This window comes from Nesoenas mayeri (genome assembly GCF_963082525.1).
Source record: "Nesoenas mayeri genome assembly, chromosome: 6".
NCBI classification, from domain to species: domain Eukaryota; kingdom Metazoa; phylum Chordata; class Aves; order Columbiformes; family Columbidae; genus Nesoenas; species Nesoenas mayeri.
This window is the reverse complement of record NC_137545.1, coordinates 32800295-32820438: the sequence shown is the minus strand read 5'-3', so window position 1 is coordinate 32820438 and position 20144 is coordinate 32800295. Positions and strand designations below refer to the sequence as shown.

At 38.6% G+C, this 20144-nt stretch overlaps 1 protein-coding gene across 2 annotated transcripts; it reads right to left on the bottom strand.

Moving 5' to 3' along the window:
• Nucleotides 1-292: 292 nt before the first annotated feature.
• SEC22A (SEC22 homolog A, vesicle trafficking protein) lies at nt 293-19666 on the bottom strand. 2 transcript variants are annotated; one of them, XM_080346310.1, is made up of 8 exons: nt 19591-19666; nt 16016-16247; nt 13665-13868; nt 12273-12436; nt 10838-11032; nt 6069-6187; nt 4173-4238; nt 293-644 (listed from the first exon to the last, which is right to left on the bottom strand). In XM_080346310.1, the coding sequence occupies exons 3-8, from the start codon at nt 13844-13846 to the stop codon at nt 444-446; spliced, it is 927 nt and encodes a 308-aa protein (XP_080202436.1). In that variant the 5' UTR covers nt 13847-13868; nt 16016-16247; nt 19591-19666; the 3' UTR covers nt 293-443. The 2 variants fall into 2 exon arrangements, with proteins under 2 accessions (XP_080202436.1, XP_080202437.1); XM_080346311.1 differs by having other exon boundaries at nt 16016-16243; nt 19591-19614.
• Nucleotides 19667-20144: the final 478 nt, after the last annotated feature.

Sequence of the window (20144 nt, the reverse complement as noted above, 5' to 3'; positions counted from 1 at the left end):
TAGCCTATCCCCTACTGCCTCACAAAGGCAAAACTGATTTTGGAAGTGAAGAGCTTGCATGATATGCAGAAGACTTATTCTGTACATTCCTTCCATACTTTCAAATGAAGCTTTTTTGTGCCACCGGTCAAATTCCCCAGTCTTGATGTCCCTACATACATTTCACTGCATGGATATGATCCATTTTCCGCCTCTAGTCCCGGATTCTTGTGTGTCCTCAGTTCTTTAAAAAAGAAAAAAGTTAACCATTAAGCGAAAAATGTCCATAGGCATCTTACATTGCTTTATTTAAAAAAAAAAAAAATGGGGGGGGGGAGAGAGAACACAAAAAACCCAAAAAGCCCCATCCAGACCAGACAGCTTCTTCTTTTGGAGAACAGCTTTACATTCCTGAGAGTGGGTAACTGTTGGAACAAGACCGCTGCTAAACGTTCCAGGACTTGTCAGACATTGTAATCAGGGGACTTGCCCTGTGGTTGTCGCAGTCGAATTTGTAAGGTAGAAAATGCTCCCACAGTCACGTGAAAGAAGAGCTGCCACAGGTTGCGCAGTTCATACAGATACATGTTACACAGGCAAATTAACCCAAAATTCAGGAAGGATTTGGCATTCCTCCAGCCCGTGTAGTATACAAACAGGTAACACTGTCAGGAAGAAAATAACGAAACCAGATTACGGCATGGAAAACAACTTCCACTGAAGAAACACTATCTGGTCATAGAGAACTTACAAACCCCAAACAAGTAAAATCTAAATCAAACATGTAAGGACAGTATCAACTTAGCAGAAGAGCGAAAAGCACTTGACAGCAATACAATGTTACATTTTGCTGCCATTAAACCCTCTTTGAGAACAATTATCTCACCATAATTGATTACAACCTGCCATAATGAGTGGCCCAAGAGAAAAGAAAATGGATGTTCCTGGCAATCTCTGGTCAGAATACACTCTGTTCTACCCAAGCAATGGAGAACAAACAAAAGCTGGTGTGAAGTCTGGTCCAGGTGAAGCACTGGGAAGGAGAGGGAGAACAGCAGGGACCTGCAGTGGAATCCTCGGCATCCCCCAGACACTCATCCAGCGCCCTGCTGGGCCAGTGCAGAGAATTAACTGGCAGATATGGGGAGGATCACTAACACTCACTGCTCTTCTTCAGCTGCTGCAAGATGGATCGCATTTGGAGAGAAATACACAACTCTACTGTCATTCTACCATGGCTTAAGGTCACGTTCTGCAGGTTGTGGTGTAACACAGAATGTGAGGACTGCACACGGTTCCCTGCTCTGCCTTTTTCCTACTGCAGCTGGAAATCTGTTCAAGTCTCCTGCCTCAGCTTGCGTCTCTAAAAGGACACAGCTCTTACGTAGACATTATTTCACTTCCACTATTCTTCCCTGACCTCTACAAAAAAGACAATAGTTTTCCTCACCCCCACATTCTAGCCATTTCTGTCTGCTGAAGAAAGTTGTTGCTGTGCTTCAAGATAGATAACATCACTTGGGCCTACTTTGTATTCCAAACCTGTTCCCAGTGGATATGTAACCATGCTCACACAGATTTTTAACAGCATCCATCATCAGATTATCTAAGTGTCACTTCTGTTTTTCATGGGCATTTGCCACGTTTTCTCAGTTAGAGAAACTTCACCTGTATTTTTTTCATGTTGCTCAAAAAAGGGCCAAAGCATTGTATATTTGCAACCAAACAACGCCATTGATCGAGGTTACTTTATATTCTATTTTAAACTCAACCACTTGCATGCATTTCCACTGTACCTGTGGCTGAGATTAACTGAACTACTTGGAATTTCTGCATATCTAAATATCGTCAAATCTGAGTACTGACAGTATCAGTAACGTTTGTATGTCCTTCCACCAAAGCAAAGTAAAACTAGAGATAAGTAATCTGCGTGTTTCAGAATCCAGATGGAATTCCTCTGAACCTGCTTAGCCACTTTGAGCAGAGCAAATGCAACCTACTTGTACTGCCAGTTTTACAAATCATAGCTAAAAAAGCAATTAGTTGATACTAGTACCTCAGCAATAAGAATTCAGATAATTTCCTAGTGTTGTCGCCTCCACTGACAACATACGAAGAATTGTAACTGCTTCCAAGATCAACATAAGAGTCGGGATACGCTTCATCAAAATGATTAATAAATGCGAAGGGTTGAGAGACCAAAAATACTATGGAAGTTTTAAAAGTGTTACCGCAACATGATGAACGACTGTGAATTTCATTGAATATCTGTTTTAAATTAATTTTTAAGCTTATTTTTCCATGAGTCTAGGTTTAAGATACTAGCTGATATGTCACTTACCAAACAGAGCACCAATCAAAAGGCCAAAACTCTGTGGTTTTAACACCTTACTGCATCAAGTGCTGTTACAAAATTCCTGGGGTTTGGGGGTTTTTTTACATTAAAGTGTTAGCCTGGCAATTACTGAGCATAATTTTTTATGTAGAAGGCTGCTCTGTGCTACTTCAGAGAAGATATTTATTTTTATTTTTTTTTTCTTTTTGTAATTTTTTTGGTAATAAAAGTCAAGAGATCACTGAAGATTCAGCTCCTGACGCTTTGCAGTTCAAGTACAACTGAGACAGCTCTTACTTCTGTACATTTCTTCTTCAGAAGTGCCAAGAAAACAAGGAGGAACACCAGACATGTCAGCAGGCCTGAACATCATATTCCATCTAAGTCCCATTCTTTGCCTGCACACCTAGGCTACAAACATTATTGGAAACTAGAAACACACTGCTAGGTTGTTATTAACTGAACAAGACAATATAGCATCATGGATGCCTTGTGGGTGAATGATAATGAAACATGCTGTCATGTAACACAGAATTAATCTCCCAAACTCCTAATTGTGGCAAAAGAACAGTAGAACATGCCAGAGAACCGACAGCCCTCTGAGTTCTGAAAGGTGACCAATTACGTATTGTAGGAATGACAGCAGGGGGTGCAGAACATGAGTCTCAACAGGTAACTTTTAAATACCAAGAGAAAGCCTACATTCCAAGCTGTATGTATTATTTTTTAAAAATAGCTCTATTCAAGTCAGACAGTGGGGGAATGACATATGTCCTTATGCCAAAATGCACAGATGAATACTTTGCAAAGAATAAGTTTTCTAATTTGGGAGAGTAGGGAAGAATGTGTATTTTTCACACACACACAAAAGAAGAATGGAGGAGCTCCACCCTTATCTGATATGGAAGAGATTATTGGCATAGAAAATTAACAGCAATCTGAGGAATTATTTAAGGCAGAAGCTGATGAAAAGTCAACAAGTAATGAAGAACACAAGTTGTACTGTGACATTTTGCTATGTATAAATTACAGAGAATGGAGATTGTAGGTAACTTGGACAAAAGGCTGGCTGATAGGCTGATAGAAAAGGAAAATCCTGAGACATTTTATTTTATGGTCTGACACTGTACTAAATATCAGCACACACAAGTAGAAACTGCAAAGTCCACAAGTGCAGGAGATTAAAAGTCAAAATAATCATAAACAACAGCAGTTGAGCATGACAGACCTGACAGTCACAGCTAAATGTAACAGCAGTGCCACTGAATGACAAATGCCAATGGGCACCAGAATACCTTGCTACAAACTATAGAGAAAAGTCAAATTCAGATGCAGAAATAGAAAACCAACAGACATGAAATGTAACGTGAAATAACAGACATAGTGGAAAGTGGCTGAAAGGTTTGAAAAGGAAAGAGGTGCACAATAATGTACGAAGTGAGGAAAATATTGGGGTGTAGTGCCCAGGTATTAGTGTATTTACTTCAGGTTTTCCCAAAGGAAAGAAGCAGTAATAAGGCATTTGTTCAGATGGTTAAGTTTACTCAAACTATTAAACTACTATTTTAAGGAAATTGACATAACCTGCGCTGCTGCTGACTTCAGAGATAAATTGTAAGCTCCAGACAGAAAAGTACACCAACTCTCTTCATCAACTAACTGGAGAAAAATGCCAGCAAACAGCAGCTCTTTGTACCAACCTGCTGTATGATGGTTTATGAACAACGAAATAAAACAGCAGAAATTATTTTTATAATCACCCCATCCAAGTATCTGTGACATTTAAGAAAACATGATGACATTTATGACTGGGTAATGTTTCTAAACTCTGGTGAACTATGTAAGCAAAAGAATATACCTGGTACAAACAGGCTGCTGTTCCAAGAAAAAATGCAATAACGTAGCTGAAATCTTCACCTTCATTCTGGGAAAATAAAACAGAAAGCCATGTTTTACACTGTTAATATCTGGTATTTTACAATAATTAATAACTTTCACAATGTTGCAGTATGTTAAAATCACCTCACATAGAGATTTACAACATTTCCTATACTACACTAAACCAGAAGACTAAGCACTAATAATTGCTTTAATTATACATCTGGGGAAAAAAAAACAAAACCAAACCACTGTGATTTGGAACCTGACAAAATGTTTGTTCACAACTCACAACTAATGCTGAGATTTTTCCAAAGCTTTAAGGGAAGTCCAGCTCTAACACTGGATATTTACCTTCTCCAGGTGCCTTTAAAAATTCAAGTCTAAACACTGGTAAGTACCTTTCATATCAATGTTGTAGATCAGTGCCTTCCTCCAGCTTCACAAAATGGAAACGAGAAAAAAGGAAAAGCTGGAAACTGGCCACTAGGGTGTGGTAAAATTCTACACAGAGAAGGCAGCAGGGAGCTCTGCCTTCAGAGCAGGGACACAAACATCCATTTATCAGAGAGATTATTGGAAAATTAAGTTTTCTTGAAGGAAAAGACAGAAAAAATACTCGAAGTGATAGATCTTCCTACTGTGTGTTAAAAAAAAATTCCTTCTAACTTATTCAAAGGGGTTGGTATAGTTTCTATAGAGCTGAGCAGAATAAATTTACATGCTCGGTGATTATTCTAACTGCATTTCAAACAAGCATCTGTGACAATCAAAAGCTTTCCTAGGAAAACAATGGGTACTCATGCAAATGTTCTTCCTTGAAAGCCAGTATAATTTTGAGACAAAAGTGGTCCATTTGGAACTACAACTTGTTTCTGCTCAGACCATGTTCAGACTGAGAGAACTTGGCATAACAGAAAAATCTAACGAGTGATGAGGTAGTGATGTATGTTCACTGTTTCATTCTTGCTTTTTCCTTGAAAAATAAACCAAAACAACTCAAAAGAAGGACCAAGTATGTAACACTTTCATTAACCCTGTTCATGTATTCGATATCCTTCAGGAAATGTCGAGACCTCAAACACAACTGCTTTATTAAATCTTTACCTATATCAATAATTATCTAAGTCAACTGGATCACAGGTCATCTTCTTTACCTCACTTCCCTAGAAAGCCCATATACAACTAGCACAAGAAACAGAATAGAAAGAAACTAAACGGCTCTAAGAAGGGTCAAAGCAGAAAGTTGAAAAAAGGAAATAAGTGTTTGTTGGAGAGGTTGTTTGCAGGGGGAGGTGTGTTATTTTTTAGGGGGGATTTGGAAGAAATCACTGAACAGTTTCCATTAGATTGATCCTTTCAGCACACAAAGAGAAATAAGCATCCTACTTAAGAAGGTTTATTTAAAACAAACAAACAAAAGGTTTCTAAAAATACAATTTTACAAAACCTCTTTAAAGATCCCTGCTGTGTGGACCTTTCAAAAAAACTGGCCAGATTTTCAAAGCTGTTCATAATTTTTCTCAAGTGTTTTTAAATAACATCTATTAAAATTAAATGTCTCATACCCTGGCATAAATTTATAAAACAGAACATTATGTTCACATACTCACTGCTACCAAGGTACCTAGGGAAGGAGTTGGCCACCCACCTCCTACTGCTTTGGAAACTCTCAGCCTCAATGAATGATGCATCGCACTCAAGCAGGATGCACAGATGACAAACAATAGATGTTTCATAAAGAGAGGTCTGACCTCACAAACAATATTTCTGAAAATAAAACTGGCAGGACTTAGTTCATATAACAAGCATCTTCTAAGGTGGTATTATGATTGCTATGAAGCATAACTCTTAAATTCATAAATATGTACAATACCTGGAGAAGACTTTCTATGGCATGAAAGCCACGAATTAAATTCAAAGCCCCACATAACAAACTAAGCACAAATGAGACGATCCCTGGCAGAGTCACAGGTTCCAGACGCTGATGAGGAGCTGCAAAGCAAAAGATCGAAAAAGGATATCAAAGGTCAAAGCAATGTCTTTAGAAATTTCATAAAACAGTAATCTCATTTCCTCAGTGGCTTCTAGCTCAAGAAGACATCACTAAAGCATAACACAAAATGACAGGGTTTTTTTCTAAAAAGAAGAAACATTTTAAATACTTCAACACCAAGATTTAAGAAAAAGCCTATTTTCCTTCAATTCACATGCATAACTGTCTTATTATATTTAGTCTTTAACACAATACATATAGTATAATACTGAAAGCTGCTCAAACATGCCAGGAAATCAATAGCAAACGATGCACTTCCTAGTGAAATTCATCTACAATTAGCAGCCAGCTAATAGGTACTTAAGAGCTCCTCTCACAACCTCCACTTTTCTTTACCACTAATGCACTAGCAGAGCTACTGAGACTGATTTTGCTTGTTTGCTGAACAGAACACTATGAGGCAAAGCTATTACGGAGCCCTACCTTAAAAAATACAGCCAGTGAGTGCTACTAAAGGCACAAATAAAAACACAGCTCTGAAACTAAGCTACTATCTATATTACAACCTTATACAGACCTTCCAGACAGTGCTCAGAAGTCACATACAAAATGCATTAAATTAAAACATGCTTCCTTTCCATGCATACCCACTCTTCCAGGCTTAACTGGGGTTACTAGTACAGAACAGCTGCCTATGTTCCTCATTACTGTCCCTTTCCATAATTAATAACAGAAAGCAAATATGAGAAAATAATGTAAACCCCTTAACAATCTAAGTGACACTGGGAAAACAATAAGACTGCTGAGCCATACTTAAATCATTCTGCTCAAATCAACAAAGTGTAAAGATGTGAACAATGAGGTTAATGAACTGTAACATTAATAGAGGGGGGTGTCAATCCGGGTTGTTTGCACTGCACAGATCCAGGAAAAGGGCTTTGCAAACGGTTTATGAAGTTACAGAACCTGAAGAAAAAATGACAAAAGCTATTTCACATTGATAAGCAGACAGGGTGTCTAATTATGAGTGTGTGATAACTTTAAAATAAAACACAAAATTAGTTCCCTTAACTCATTTGTACTGAATTTAATAGAGTTGGGGTTTTTTTTAACAAAAATAACTTATATTTAACATTCAGAGCTTATTGCTTTTGTAACCGTAGCGCGTATTAGAGGAATACTATCAGTAATCACTCAGTTAAGGCTCTTTGCGTATCAACCCATTCTTTTTCAGTGACTCCTAACTGGTTGTTTTGTTGTTTGTTTGTTTGTTTGGGTTTTTAAACCACCTCATCTAGAGAGTGGCAACAAGCTGAAGGTGTATGTGACTGTTTGTAGCCAAAAGTCATTGTATTTCATTAACTGGTGGATAAAATTAGTTCACGGCTCTCCATGCACAGCTCTCCAGACACTCTCATTTTCCACATGTACCAGGGTAACTTTAAGACATCATGCATTAAAACAGTATTCGAAACACCTCTTTGAGATGCACAGAGGGAAAAGAGTCTTGTCAGCTAAATCACGACAGTCTATGAAAGATCACTTTTCCCTCTTATTAAAATATGAAAACAAATCCAAAACCTTTAAAGGATGTTGCATAACTCTACTAATGTCATTAGGCTCTCCAGGGCTTAATACATTTTAGTGTTACAATCAAAGCAACAAGAGTAATTTAAATACAAAAAATAAAGGTGAAAGCAGAAGAATGAAGGAGCGTCAGAGAAGGCAGTGTAATGGCCAGCTGACCTTGAGCCAGGTCCAGAAATCTTAGAAATATGATAATTGCCATATCAAAAACTCTCTAACACAAGCCAAGGATCAAATAAAGCACAAATTATGAATTAAAATGTCAACATTTAAATAAAAATTTGGCAAATTTACATGATGTGAGAAACTGCACTACTTGTAAGAATATTTATTTAAAAATAAAAAGGAAGAAAAATAAACATTGAGTACACCATTAGACAAAAAGTAACTTTGATTTGACGACTGCTCCTTCATTGAAAAAAAAAAAGCTCAGAAAACAGTAAATTTATCCTAACCAAATAAATACCTAAAATATCACACATCAGCATGCTGTCACCCTATTTCTAATGCCTTCCAAAACCTACATTCACTTTTGAAACAAGATTCTATCCATAATCTACACACTTTCTGCTTCACATATTAATAGTCACCCCTGTGCCTCACTATACAGCATGACTTTTGCTAAAGGAAAAGTGCTGCTATTTTCAATTACTTTAACAACGTAAGAGGCCTGGACACCAGACCTTGGCTACGTATCCAGTTACAAGTACAGGCAAGTAACAGATGATGCTTCATCGGCAGAGCCCAAATGGACACATCAATTTCTGCTGTTCTGTATAACAAGATTTGCATCTACCTAACTTCCTACCTCTGCGTGCTATCCAACTTGATTTAACATACTTAATTCACTTAAAGCACGTCACACTTCTAACAGGGCAGCACATTCAGGAAATTATGCTAGGCAAACCCTATATTTCTGTAAGAATCTCTCCTTAGAGCAAAGGAGAAACTCTGACGTTTAGCCAACTGAGCAGGGAGCAATCAGCCAGCAAAAGTTATTTTCAAGGGTGGACAGAAGTGATTAATGTAAAGAATTACAGAACTATGAGCAGGCTTGCTAAAAAAAAGAAAGACACTGTTATACAATAGCATCTAAAATTTGAAGAGGTGAAAAAGGAGCAAAGTGCAAACCTCTCATAATGTACAGCCCTTTGATGGTGAGTTTCTACAGCAATTCAAGGAAGGAAGTGGATAACTGAACAGAGATCTATGGAATTCAGAGGAAGAAGAAAGTTAAAAGTAACTGAAAGAGGGAAATTAAACAGAAGAAAGTCGACATGGAAAGAAAAGAGGACAACAGAACTGCTTCTATAAAACAAGTTGTGGAGAGGTAGGTAAAAAAAATGGAAGATTGTTGCTGTTTAGATTTACTTTATAGTAAAAACGGAAGTGGTCCTTGCAAATTTTAATTTAGGCTCATATGATCCTCCAACACTTTTACTCAGAAAAGTGCTAAAACCTCATCTCCCACTGCCTGGACAGCTTTGAACACACAGCCAATTTTGACACAGGCAGAATTTTAATTTTCTTTTTCCAATTGCAGGTAGTTCAAATCTAGACAATTTTCAGAGCTAAATCATTTGCCACTTGTGCCACCATAACCTTTTTCACAAACCAGGATCTCAGCAGCACATGAAAAAGTAACAACGATGCAAGCACAGATAGAGGCCAAAGAGTGGTATCACAGCATTACATACCTTTAAAAACAGCACACGTGTACAAGCAGTAGGTAATTAAAGGTATGTACAGTGCTGCTTAAGAGATTCCAGTCTTCTATGCAATTTAAACATCTTCATACATTTCCTTTATTAATTTTACAGAATGTAATACTGTTAGATCGCAAATACAGAGATTCTAAGTTACTTCTACACTGTCTCACAGCACTTAGAATTTCCAGGATCAGGGTGCCAGCAGCACCAATAGGGCACCCTACTGATTTGTTTGGGTTTTATCTTCAGTAGAAAGTCATTTTCAATCTTCCAGAGGAATCCTTACAAGTAAAGTAATTAGGATAATACACTGGCAAAGAGATCCTCTTAATATATATAAATACTGCACAAAATTAAGCTGATCTCTTGTACTACAGAACTTTAGGAAGTGTTTAGCTTTATTATTGCAATTTTCACCCTGACAAAGTGAATGGTATCAGTGTAGGTCTGCCCAGGATAACTACCTTACAGATAAAGGCACTTTTGGGAAAAAAAAAGGGGAGGGAGGGACAGTAACTAACTAAAAATCAACACTTCCTTTCATTCTATTTACAATTTTGCTTCACTGAACTTGAAGATTGAAATCAGATTATAGCAGTTTCACATGTTGAGTCCACGTATTAGTGCAAGAATTTGAAGAGTTTTAAATTTTCTGTCCTGCTGGGAAACATCTAAAGGTGGGTGTCAAACTGATTCAGAGCACTCACTTAATAGCACAAATCTTTAACCCTGTTCAAACACACAGTTCTACATTTACATTCTATGTGACATAAATTAATTTTAAAAAATAATCAATGACTAAAATGAATGTAGCAAGTATACACTAAATTTCTATTTTTAACATCGTACACAAGGTACTTATTTTAGAGAGTACAACTTCTAGCCAGCACAGCTCTCTGGATTTTCACTGTCACAGACGCTTCCTAAAGCATTCCCAGATCCTTGTCCCTTCAGCTGCTCTAACTCCTGACACTGTGCTCTTACCTGATGTCACCATTGGGTCTTACTGGGCAAAAACAATAAAAATTTTCATAAATCTTAAAAGGCCAGGAAGAGGATCTTGTTAAGTGCTCATATTCATTTGCTTATTTTCGTGTAGATTCTTTTTCCCTTCAATAAAGCAGCCCATTGAATAGACCCACTTCTCTCTCTGAGTGCCTTAGGAAGACAGGCACTTTGAGCAGTGGACAAAAGAGACATCTAGGCTAAAATACATGTAAGGTCATGGCAGCTTTATGCTTTAAGAACACCACAGTGAAAAAGCTTTTCTTAAAGAAAACAATATCAAAGATTAATTCTACTACCCTCCATCTGTCTCACTTCAGGATACAAAAGCAAAAGTCTGAAACTTACCTGCAGATATCTTACCAGCACCCTTGTATTCTGCCACAGATAAATGTGCGAACCCATTAGCTGAGCCAAGTTCTGACACGGAGATTTGATAAGGTGGTCTCAGTTTGATCTCTGTCTGCATGTCAGCAAGATTCATCTTTGTTGACAAAGAACGTGTGTTGTTATATCTCTGTTTGGTCCTCTGAATGAAATTATCTGTGTAAAATTTAAAATAAAAAGATACACCCTTACGGACTTTTGCTAATTAAATAATCCAAGATCATGCAGCTTCATGTACTACGTACTTTGCAAATTAAAATATATTGTTTGAAATTATTGTATTTATCTCAGATTTTTTATTACCATTTCTGGTTTGTGACTAATAGATCATGGGCTATTTAATTCTGCAGTAAAAAAACCTAAGCTCTAGAAATCTAATTACTGTGAATAAACTAATGACTTTTCACTGCATGAGACTGAATGCATTGCTAATACAATGGATTTACTGCATGTATTCTAGCTTTTCCCTTAGTTTAGTAAACATCCTTATGAAAAAATTAACTTCTGCATTCAAGTATAAACTTACTAGGAGTATGAAATGTGCTTGCAAAATATTCAGGTAGAGAAAATTAATACCACGTTATACAGATATAAAAACTGTAATAGATCCACATTCTAATTTAACAACTAGTAGAACAAAGAAGGTGTTAGGAAAAAGAAAGTTCACAGAAATCTTCATAAGGAAGACAACAACGTCATACAGAAATCATTAAAAATTGCCTGACTGTATTATACACAAGAATTAACCAACTGGAATATATTCCACCATATTTCTAAAACCATGGTTCTTTTTTATAAGAATATTTAAAATAACTGCCTAACATATAGTATTAAAGCCATAGATATTAATGGAATCCATAACAGCTGCTATCTGGTATATATGAGATTAGTTGTATTTTGAGCTTGCACGACAGAAGATTAAATGCTTCACTATATCATAAAACAAATGAAAATCTCTCCCTTTCATGTACTGAAAAAAAATTACAGCACAGCTGAGAGCAAACATTAAATTGGAATCTTTTACTTGAGAAATTTACAAAGCTCAACGGCTTTATAGGTTAAGTATTTCAACAGGTATGAAATCAAACAACTCCTAGTATCATTAACCAGGAGAAGATGAACTCCAGATTCAGTCACACAAGGCTTAAACCAAAACCTACTGAAATGAACAGAAAGATTATAAACAAGTTTGGATAAAACTCTAGGAGCTAATTCAAAGCCCACAGAAGTATTTCTTTATTGACTCTAATGGGAATTATATTAGATTCTAAATCCACCTGAAATGCAGCTATAAACTGCCTTGGACATGTTTATTTTGGGCACAATAAGTTGCACATCTATTCAAATATTCATTTCTTGTACTGCGAGAATCAAGGGAAAAAAGGCAGATCCTTACCAAACTCTATAAAACAGTACGGTCTGACAGCAGTATTTGTCTTCATCATATTGTAGGTAGTGATGAACTCCTTCTGAAGCTCATCCAGGAAGCAGAAAGCCAGGACACTGGGATAATTTTCAGTGCACAACATCATATAGCTTACTCCCAGAGAACTTATAAAGCTAGAATTGAGACCAAAAAAAAAAAAAAAAAAAAATCAACGTTTCAAATTTCAGTGCAGGTAATTCACTGCCTCGCTACTCTGATCTCATATTCTATAATCAGAAAAACAACCAGTGCTCTGGGACAGCAAAGGAATTAATGTTTACTGAAAAGTCCAACACTATTCTGGAACTAAAAAAAAAATTTACTTTTAGACAATGTTTTACTTTAACACCACATTGTATGGTCATATGAGAAGCTATTATACATGTATGTATATGTATATATGCATGTGCGTGTAACAAAGCTTTCAGGATACAGAAACACATCAGGTTTGTCCTGTAATAGCTTTTCATTCATCTCCAATGCAGAATATGAGGTCCGGTATATCCCTAAAATGCAAAAACTTATCTTCAGATTGTGGGGGCAAGAGGGCAGGCTGCTGGGGGCAGTTGGTTCTTTCTAAAATATGTGAGGAAATAAAACTGTTCCATAGCACACAGAATTCATAATTCTCCAAAGACAGGTGCAAGGATGACCAGAAATGGCAAATACAAAATCAGAAAGGGACAGTATTCACTATAGCTATCCCTATTGCATTTAAGCAATTCATTCACGTTTTCATGACACATTCAAATTTCTTCAAAATCTTAATCGATAACTTACACTATTAAAAGCAAAGACAAAAGTAATAAAAAACATCCTGACTAAGCCTTATGTCTCATTCTTAAATGTTTCTTTTAAGGTTATCAGTTTACAAGCCAACTACAGCTGAGGTTTAAACAAAAAAAACACAGACTGGAAAAATTCATGCTTGGCCTAATCCTGAGAAATGCTGGGATGGAGATGGAGAAGGCTGAGCACTTTCAGGATCATTCTGGTGGTATATTTGCCACCACTGTAACTTCAAATAAAAACAAATGAATAACTAGTTGAAGTAGCAGGACAAAGAACAAGGCTGGTCACTTGCATGTAAGAAACAACCTTGAAATGTAAAGAAATATTTCTAGTAGGTCAAGGACTTCAGTATTTATAAAAGTGCTGTCTATTTCAAACTAGAACTTCCACCAAAGTTTAAGCAAGTTTCAAATCTTTCTATAATTTCTCAATTTTCCATTTCTGATACATAAATACTGCAAAGAATTAATCTTAATTTGATTAATAATTTCTAACGTGAACTGTTAACTTTATAACTTATGGACAGACAAAACCCAGGACGCCACAAATATATAGAAAAATAAGTCTTACTTTATATTATACTGCCCAGTTTTCAGAGTACACCTATCAGGAAGCTGAGATAATTTCTTTGAGAGCATTTTAAAGTATTTTCTACATTCTTGCATGCCCGTGCTCTGGTCATAATCGGTAGAGGCAGACAGTGGGAGTCCATCCCTCACGCGGATCACGGAGGCAGATAAAATCATAGACATTGCCAACAGAGTTAATGACAACCTACAACAAAACACAAAATCAGGAGGAATCAGAATTAACATAGAGGGAAAAAACAACTGAATCAATTGTTCATTCAACAAATTTCTAAAACTGTATACTGAGCTTAGGCTTAAAATGAGGCACAGGGAGGATTTCCACTATAATTCAGATTAGAGTCCTGACTGAATAGGACCTATTTGTCTAAACGAACCACAAAGCAGCAGCAGCACATCTAATGTCACGTTTTCAAATATTTTTCTCTGAACTGCCATGAATCCTCATCTAGAGATACCTGTGGAGATCGAAACACTATTACTTAGCCTTAGTATTATACTACTGTGGCACTTCCACCCTTCAAGCTGTGAGTCCTCTTGTTTACTGTGACGGCATTTATAGTGTAAAAAACCAAGAACAATAGCTGGAGAGGAAAAACATGTACGGTAAAGATATGCCAGATGGAAGAGTTATCCAAGTCTTGGATCAAGCAATAATATTAATGTGCTTTCATGAAACTGTGTTACTGAGGACATGTTTAAGTACCCTGACAAACAGACTGACACAACTTACATACTATCAAATAGGAAATCAAGGAATCAGGACAGCAAGGAATATAATCCAGCTCCCCCAGCTCTCAATAGAATTTCTTAAACATCAAATGTCTTTTTTTTTATCTGGGTCTCTGTTTTCTTTAAATCTGCAAAATGCGTCTATCAGTACTACAGAAGTACTGAGCAGGTTGAAGTGGTGCTTGCAAAGACTATGTGCTTTCACAGTATTTAGTTTTTCAAAGCATAACGATTAAAACTTTCTGGAATATAGTCACTTAAAAAAAGAATAGGTTGTATATTTAAACATTTTTTCATCAAAAGGAGAAAATTTATAGCAGGCATTTAATAGTATAAACACATAGCCTGCTGACAGTCTTTCAAGACTGACAACAGATTTTTTAAATCTTCAGGTTCTTCAACCCTTACATTAAATCAAAACATCCAAAAGTTCAGCAAGACAAGCATTAAAAGAAGGATTCCTGCTAAGTATCAGTACACAAGGTTGTCCTCTTACAAGTGGGCGAACTGCTAGAATTTATATGAAGCCAAAAGCAAACACTTACTCAACTCTTAACACTGCTCTGTAGATTCCTGCCATATACTACACCTATCACTTAAGAGATTACGAAAAAAATAGACTTTTGCCTCCTTCAGATGATGCTACTCAAGTTCCATAATGCCAAACTGCAAAAAAATCACGCAGATTTCTGAATACAGCTAAAGGATGCTTTTGTGTGCAATACTGACATGCTTATAGCACCTTTCTAACTATGACATTAAGGATGCTTTACAAGCCATAGCAACTAAAAGGCTGAAAAGTCAGGAATTCAAAAGTTTCCCAAAATAATACCACCTCTTCATAAAAGAGAGGAAATAGCTTTTTTTCCCTGAACTCTCACCTCCCATATCTCCCACTACCCAAAGGTTATATACACATTAGGACACATAGAATAATAGTCAATATTCAGGTTTTCCAACTGTATTTACTCCTCAGAAAGAGGTACATAATAATGAAAACATTGAAAAGGTTTTATAATTTTCAATTTAAGAAATTCAGCTCCATCAGCAGTCAAACTTCAACCTGCTTTGAGATGCTAAACAAATCCCAAACTAATAGCCTTCTAATTTTACTTGTATTGCATATCAGACTTAGAAGCCACCGTTGCTCATAGCCTGCTGAATATCCCTGGGCTTTTATTAGGTATACTTGTTACTTCAGCACTTCACTACAGAATTCTCTATGGTGCAAAGTGCTTTGATCAGCTGGACACAAAAACAGAAAACAAAACAACTTTAGAATTTGCTCTAGATTAGCTTGCTGGAGTGAAGCACTCTAGAAATTAAACGTGCAGTTCTATCTCTATGTAAGTTCACGCACGTGCTTCTGGCAGGAAAATTCACATGGAATATACACAGAATCCATTTTCTTAACTACACTGCTACCATATAGCCACAGCAGCAGCTCAATTGCAGAGAAGCTTTAAACTGTAACAGTTCTTCAACAATAACCACCTCTGCCTCTTGGAACTCAATCCTTAAAGGGACTTTGGGAGCTGTATCAACATAAACATAAGAACCGCGATATGATAGTAAAGTTTAAAATTTCGCTCATTAACTTACTTGCACAAAATGTAATTTCATGGATCTGCATCTCCTCTGAAGAAGCAAATAACTTCCTTAGCACCTAACATGAAGAAAGGAACATAGCTCCATGTCCTGTTCCAGGAAAAGGTAGCAAACAGAACAGCGGTGCAGGAGAAACTCAGAATTCTGTTGCCAGCTCTCAGAAGGAAAAATATTGTTCTGTTCACTTTTTAAGTGATCTTGATCGTTAAAGTTCATGTTGAGCTATCTGATGAGATAAGAAAAAACAAAAAAGTTAATGAATGTACTTACTGGCTAACAATATTCTTCAGCTCTTTTTGTGAAGGCATATGTATTGGAAAGGCCTGAATGCAACCCAGGGAGACTACTCACAGGTACTCGAGTAGAGAGAAAATGAGAATAATAGAAATAGGAAAATGTTTCTATGTTATTTAAGTCACTTCAGTCACTTAAAAGCGGAAAATATATATCCATCTGTATGGTACATGAGTAACTCAGGGCAACAACCTTGCACTCTGAATCCCATCATTCACCACATACACTAAGATTCATTAATCTATGATTTCACCTGATCAGAAACCTGAACACTTCAGGAACATAATACAGCACAACCATGGCTGTATTTCCAAAGTGTTAAGTTTTTCAATATTCAATCTAACAACAGTTTATTTACTCCTACAACTAAGAATAAAGAATCTAAATGTCATTAACAATAGCAAGTATGCACAGACAACAGACAAAGTGAAGGATAAAGACCCCTCTGGACCTCTAGATGTATTCTTCCTATTCTGTATGTAAATAAATATTTGCATGAACCTAGAACAAAAACAGTTACTTTTTTCAGGACTCCCACTTATATTTAGGGAAATTAGTCTCTCTAGCAGAAGATAAACCCCCATTAAAACTTGTCAATTCTCTTCTTGTATTACGAAACCACACAAGGTAAAAACTGTGTTTAAATGCACAGTCTTAAGATCACCAGTCAACCTGGTTTGTTACCATCATCTTAAAAACCCACCCAGTGAAAATATGTGCTTTTTCCTCAGCTTCCTAACAGCAGAATCAGAAAACTACCTAAAAAAACTAAGGTAATAAAAGCAAATCACTTTTGTTGAAAGATCACACATATGTACAGAGATGTGTAATACACATATTGTAACAAAATGTTCAACCTTACTTGAAAATGTATTAACATAGCAAGAAACTCTAGTATATTTTCAGAATGAAAGAGTACTTTACTCAGCTTTCAAAACAAAATGATTCTACAGAAGGAGCCAAGTGGTAAACTTGATATAGGCATATAGGCAGAGACTGAAGAAAGAACATTAAAGATACATTAGTGTTTTTAGAACTATCTTTAAATGTCTTTTTGAAATACCCATTCAAAACTACAGAAAGTAATTAACCATACCATCACAAATTTCATACGTTCTCCCCTAAAAATTCTGTCTCCATCAAACACATGAAGATGCCAAAAGACCATCCTTCCACCACAAATGGTCCACAAATCCATTCCAAGTAGATAGACAGGGACTGGGTTCGCTGTCTCATTCTATGACAGAACTGAGGAGTATGAAATCCAACCAGCAGGTGTTGAGCTCATGGACACCATAGATGGTCCTTCACAAAACACACAGTTCACCAGTGGAACTGCTTGTCACAGGATGTTGTGATGCCAAAACATTATGTGAGTTCACAAGGTAACTGGAAAAGTTCACAGAAAACTACAGGGATTATTAAAACCAAAATACTACCCTTTGTTTATGAAAAATCTGACCCCCAAATGATCACCAACAAGGAGCGTACATCACGGAAGCCTCACTCTATGCTTGCGCTATTCTTACATTTCCCTGTGTGCAGCTACTTCTGGCCCATCCTTATTGATTTCCCATTAACACAGACACTTCACAGCCCTTCGTGCCAAAGAGGATTGGGAGAACTCATGGAAAAGAGGAACACGGAGAAAGCTGGCCAGGTCAGAGTCAACTGAAATGGTCACTCCTGTTACTCCACCCTCCCTAAAGCTGTCCAATTTATCATACACTTGTCAACCTCCACCACTTTCACAAACAGGAATTATCAAATGTGGCTCCAGTTTAATTTCGTCCCATGAGTGTGAAAACTTGGATAATGAAAACTAGAGCCTGTTCTACTGTGCTTGTTTTTTGAAGACATATTCTCTTGTCATATCATTGATTTTTGTGTTATGATGGTAACTGATCCTGAGACAATATCTAGAGAAGTCCTAGAAAGTGGTGTATGTTCCAGTCTTCTGTAACAAATTGGTCTTCCAGCTTGTGATCTGACAGTATTTGTTTTATACCTGCGTAACATCTCCCCATAACTTTTTTACAAGTGTTTGAAAGTGACCTGTGAATATGGTTTGCTCAGGATACTTCAATTGTTTAAAAACAATCCAGCTTCATAAAAATTGAAAGAGATTCTAGGTCGATCTAGGGTAAAGCCAAGCCTACTCTCTTGCACCTGCTGGCCAACTCAACCAAGGCATTTCTTGCCAGGATGTTTGCTTCTCATGACCACCTTCCATAAAACATAAGACTGGAAAGTGGGTGCAAGCTGCACATCTACTTGATGCAGAACAAAAACACAGTTTCTGTGCTTACTTCAAGCGCACATCATAGTGTGGGACAATTTATCGTCCCCATTTTTGAGTGTTGTGACAGCTGCATTACACAGGTAGGTGTCTTAATTTTTCCACTGCACAGCATACTTCAGAAATCCGTATTACAAACTAAAGCACTACAGAAGGTTACAACAAATAAAGCCACTTTGACATCATCAGGTACAATCAGACAAGGAAATAATCCTGAACCAGTAGCCCATATAATCCTTCCCATAAAGCACAGGAAAAACAGACCTTGGGAACAGAATCAAGATTCTGAAAAACTATGGGAATGGAACAAGCTGCATCCCAAAGTTTGGGAGCTTGACCGTTTCATCTGCCACCTACATACACAGCAGCCTCCACACGATCATTTTCATTATTCTAACAGCAACTAGAGCAGGACGAGGTAACGTGGTCACTGAATTAACCAAGTTCACACTGCTTTAGACTGCAAACTTCACACAAAGCAGGGATGCTCACACAGACCCCAACACAGGCTTTTGCTGCCAAGCGACAGTGACGACCAGGCCTGAGGCGCCACCGGTGCCCCCTGGCCGGCCCCGCTGCGCCCGGCGCCCGCGGACAACGGAGCCCCGGGGGAAGGGCCGACACCCGCCTGCCGCCCCGGCCCATGAGCAAACGCAGGCGAGCCGGTGGCTCCAGCGGCCGGACTGTCGCCGGCAGCCCGGGGCACGGCGGCGGCCCGAAAGGCGGAGAAGCCGGTGACAAGACGCGTGGCAGGACCAGACTCGCGCCCAGCCCGGGAGCCCTGAGGCGGCCCGGCAGCCCCCGGGCCTGAAGCCGAAAGGGGAAAGCAGGCGGCAACCGTGAGACCGGGCAGACGCAGGGCCCTGCGGCAACACCCCCAGCACCGCCCCATCCCTCCCTCCCTCCCTCCCTCCGTCCCTCCGTCCCGCCGCCAGCCCCGCCAGCGACCCCCGCGAGCGACCCCCGGGAGCGTCACCTGCCTCACCGGAGCGGAGCAGCCGCCTGCCGCCAGGCATTGTGGGAACTGTCCACGTCCGCCCCGCGCCCCCCCCGCCGGCGGGGGAGCGCCCTCACGTGACTCGGACGCGGCCGCCTCATTGCTCCGCGGGCGGGGCGGGGCCGTCGCCATGGCGACACGGGGGCGGGGCCTGCGCGGGGGGCTCCCCTGAGGGGTTCTGGGGCACAGCCGGCGGGGCCGTGGGGGTGCGGGGCGGTCCCGGTGCTGCCGTGGGGAGTCCCGTTTCGTCACGGCAGCGTCGCTTTTACGTCGAGAGAGGTTCTCCTTCCCCTCTACTCTGCCCTGGTGACACCACATCTGGAATATTGTGTCCAGTTCTGGGCCCCTCAGTTCCAGCAGGACAGGGAACTGCTGGAGAGAGTCCAGCGCAGGGCAGCGAAGATGATTGAAGGAGTGGAGCATCTCCCTTATGAGGAAAGGCTGAGGGACCTGGGGCTCTTTAGTTTGGAGGAGACTGAGGGGTGACCTCATTAATGTTTATAAATATGTAAAAGGTGAGTGTCAGGAGGATG

Coding starts and splice junctions, on each gene's coding strand:
- SEC22A (XM_080346310.1), bottom strand. CDS start 13,846: ATGTCTATGATTTTATCTGCCTCCGTGATCCGCGTGAGGGATGGACTC. Junction 11,033..12,272: donor GTACTGTTTTATAGAGTTTG/GTAAGGATCTGC, acceptor AATTTTACACAG/ATAATTTCATTCAGAGGACC. Junction 6,188..10,837: donor TGCTGGTAAGATATCTGCAG/GTAAGTTTCAGA, acceptor TTTGCTTTGCAG/CTCCTCATCAGCGTCTGGAA.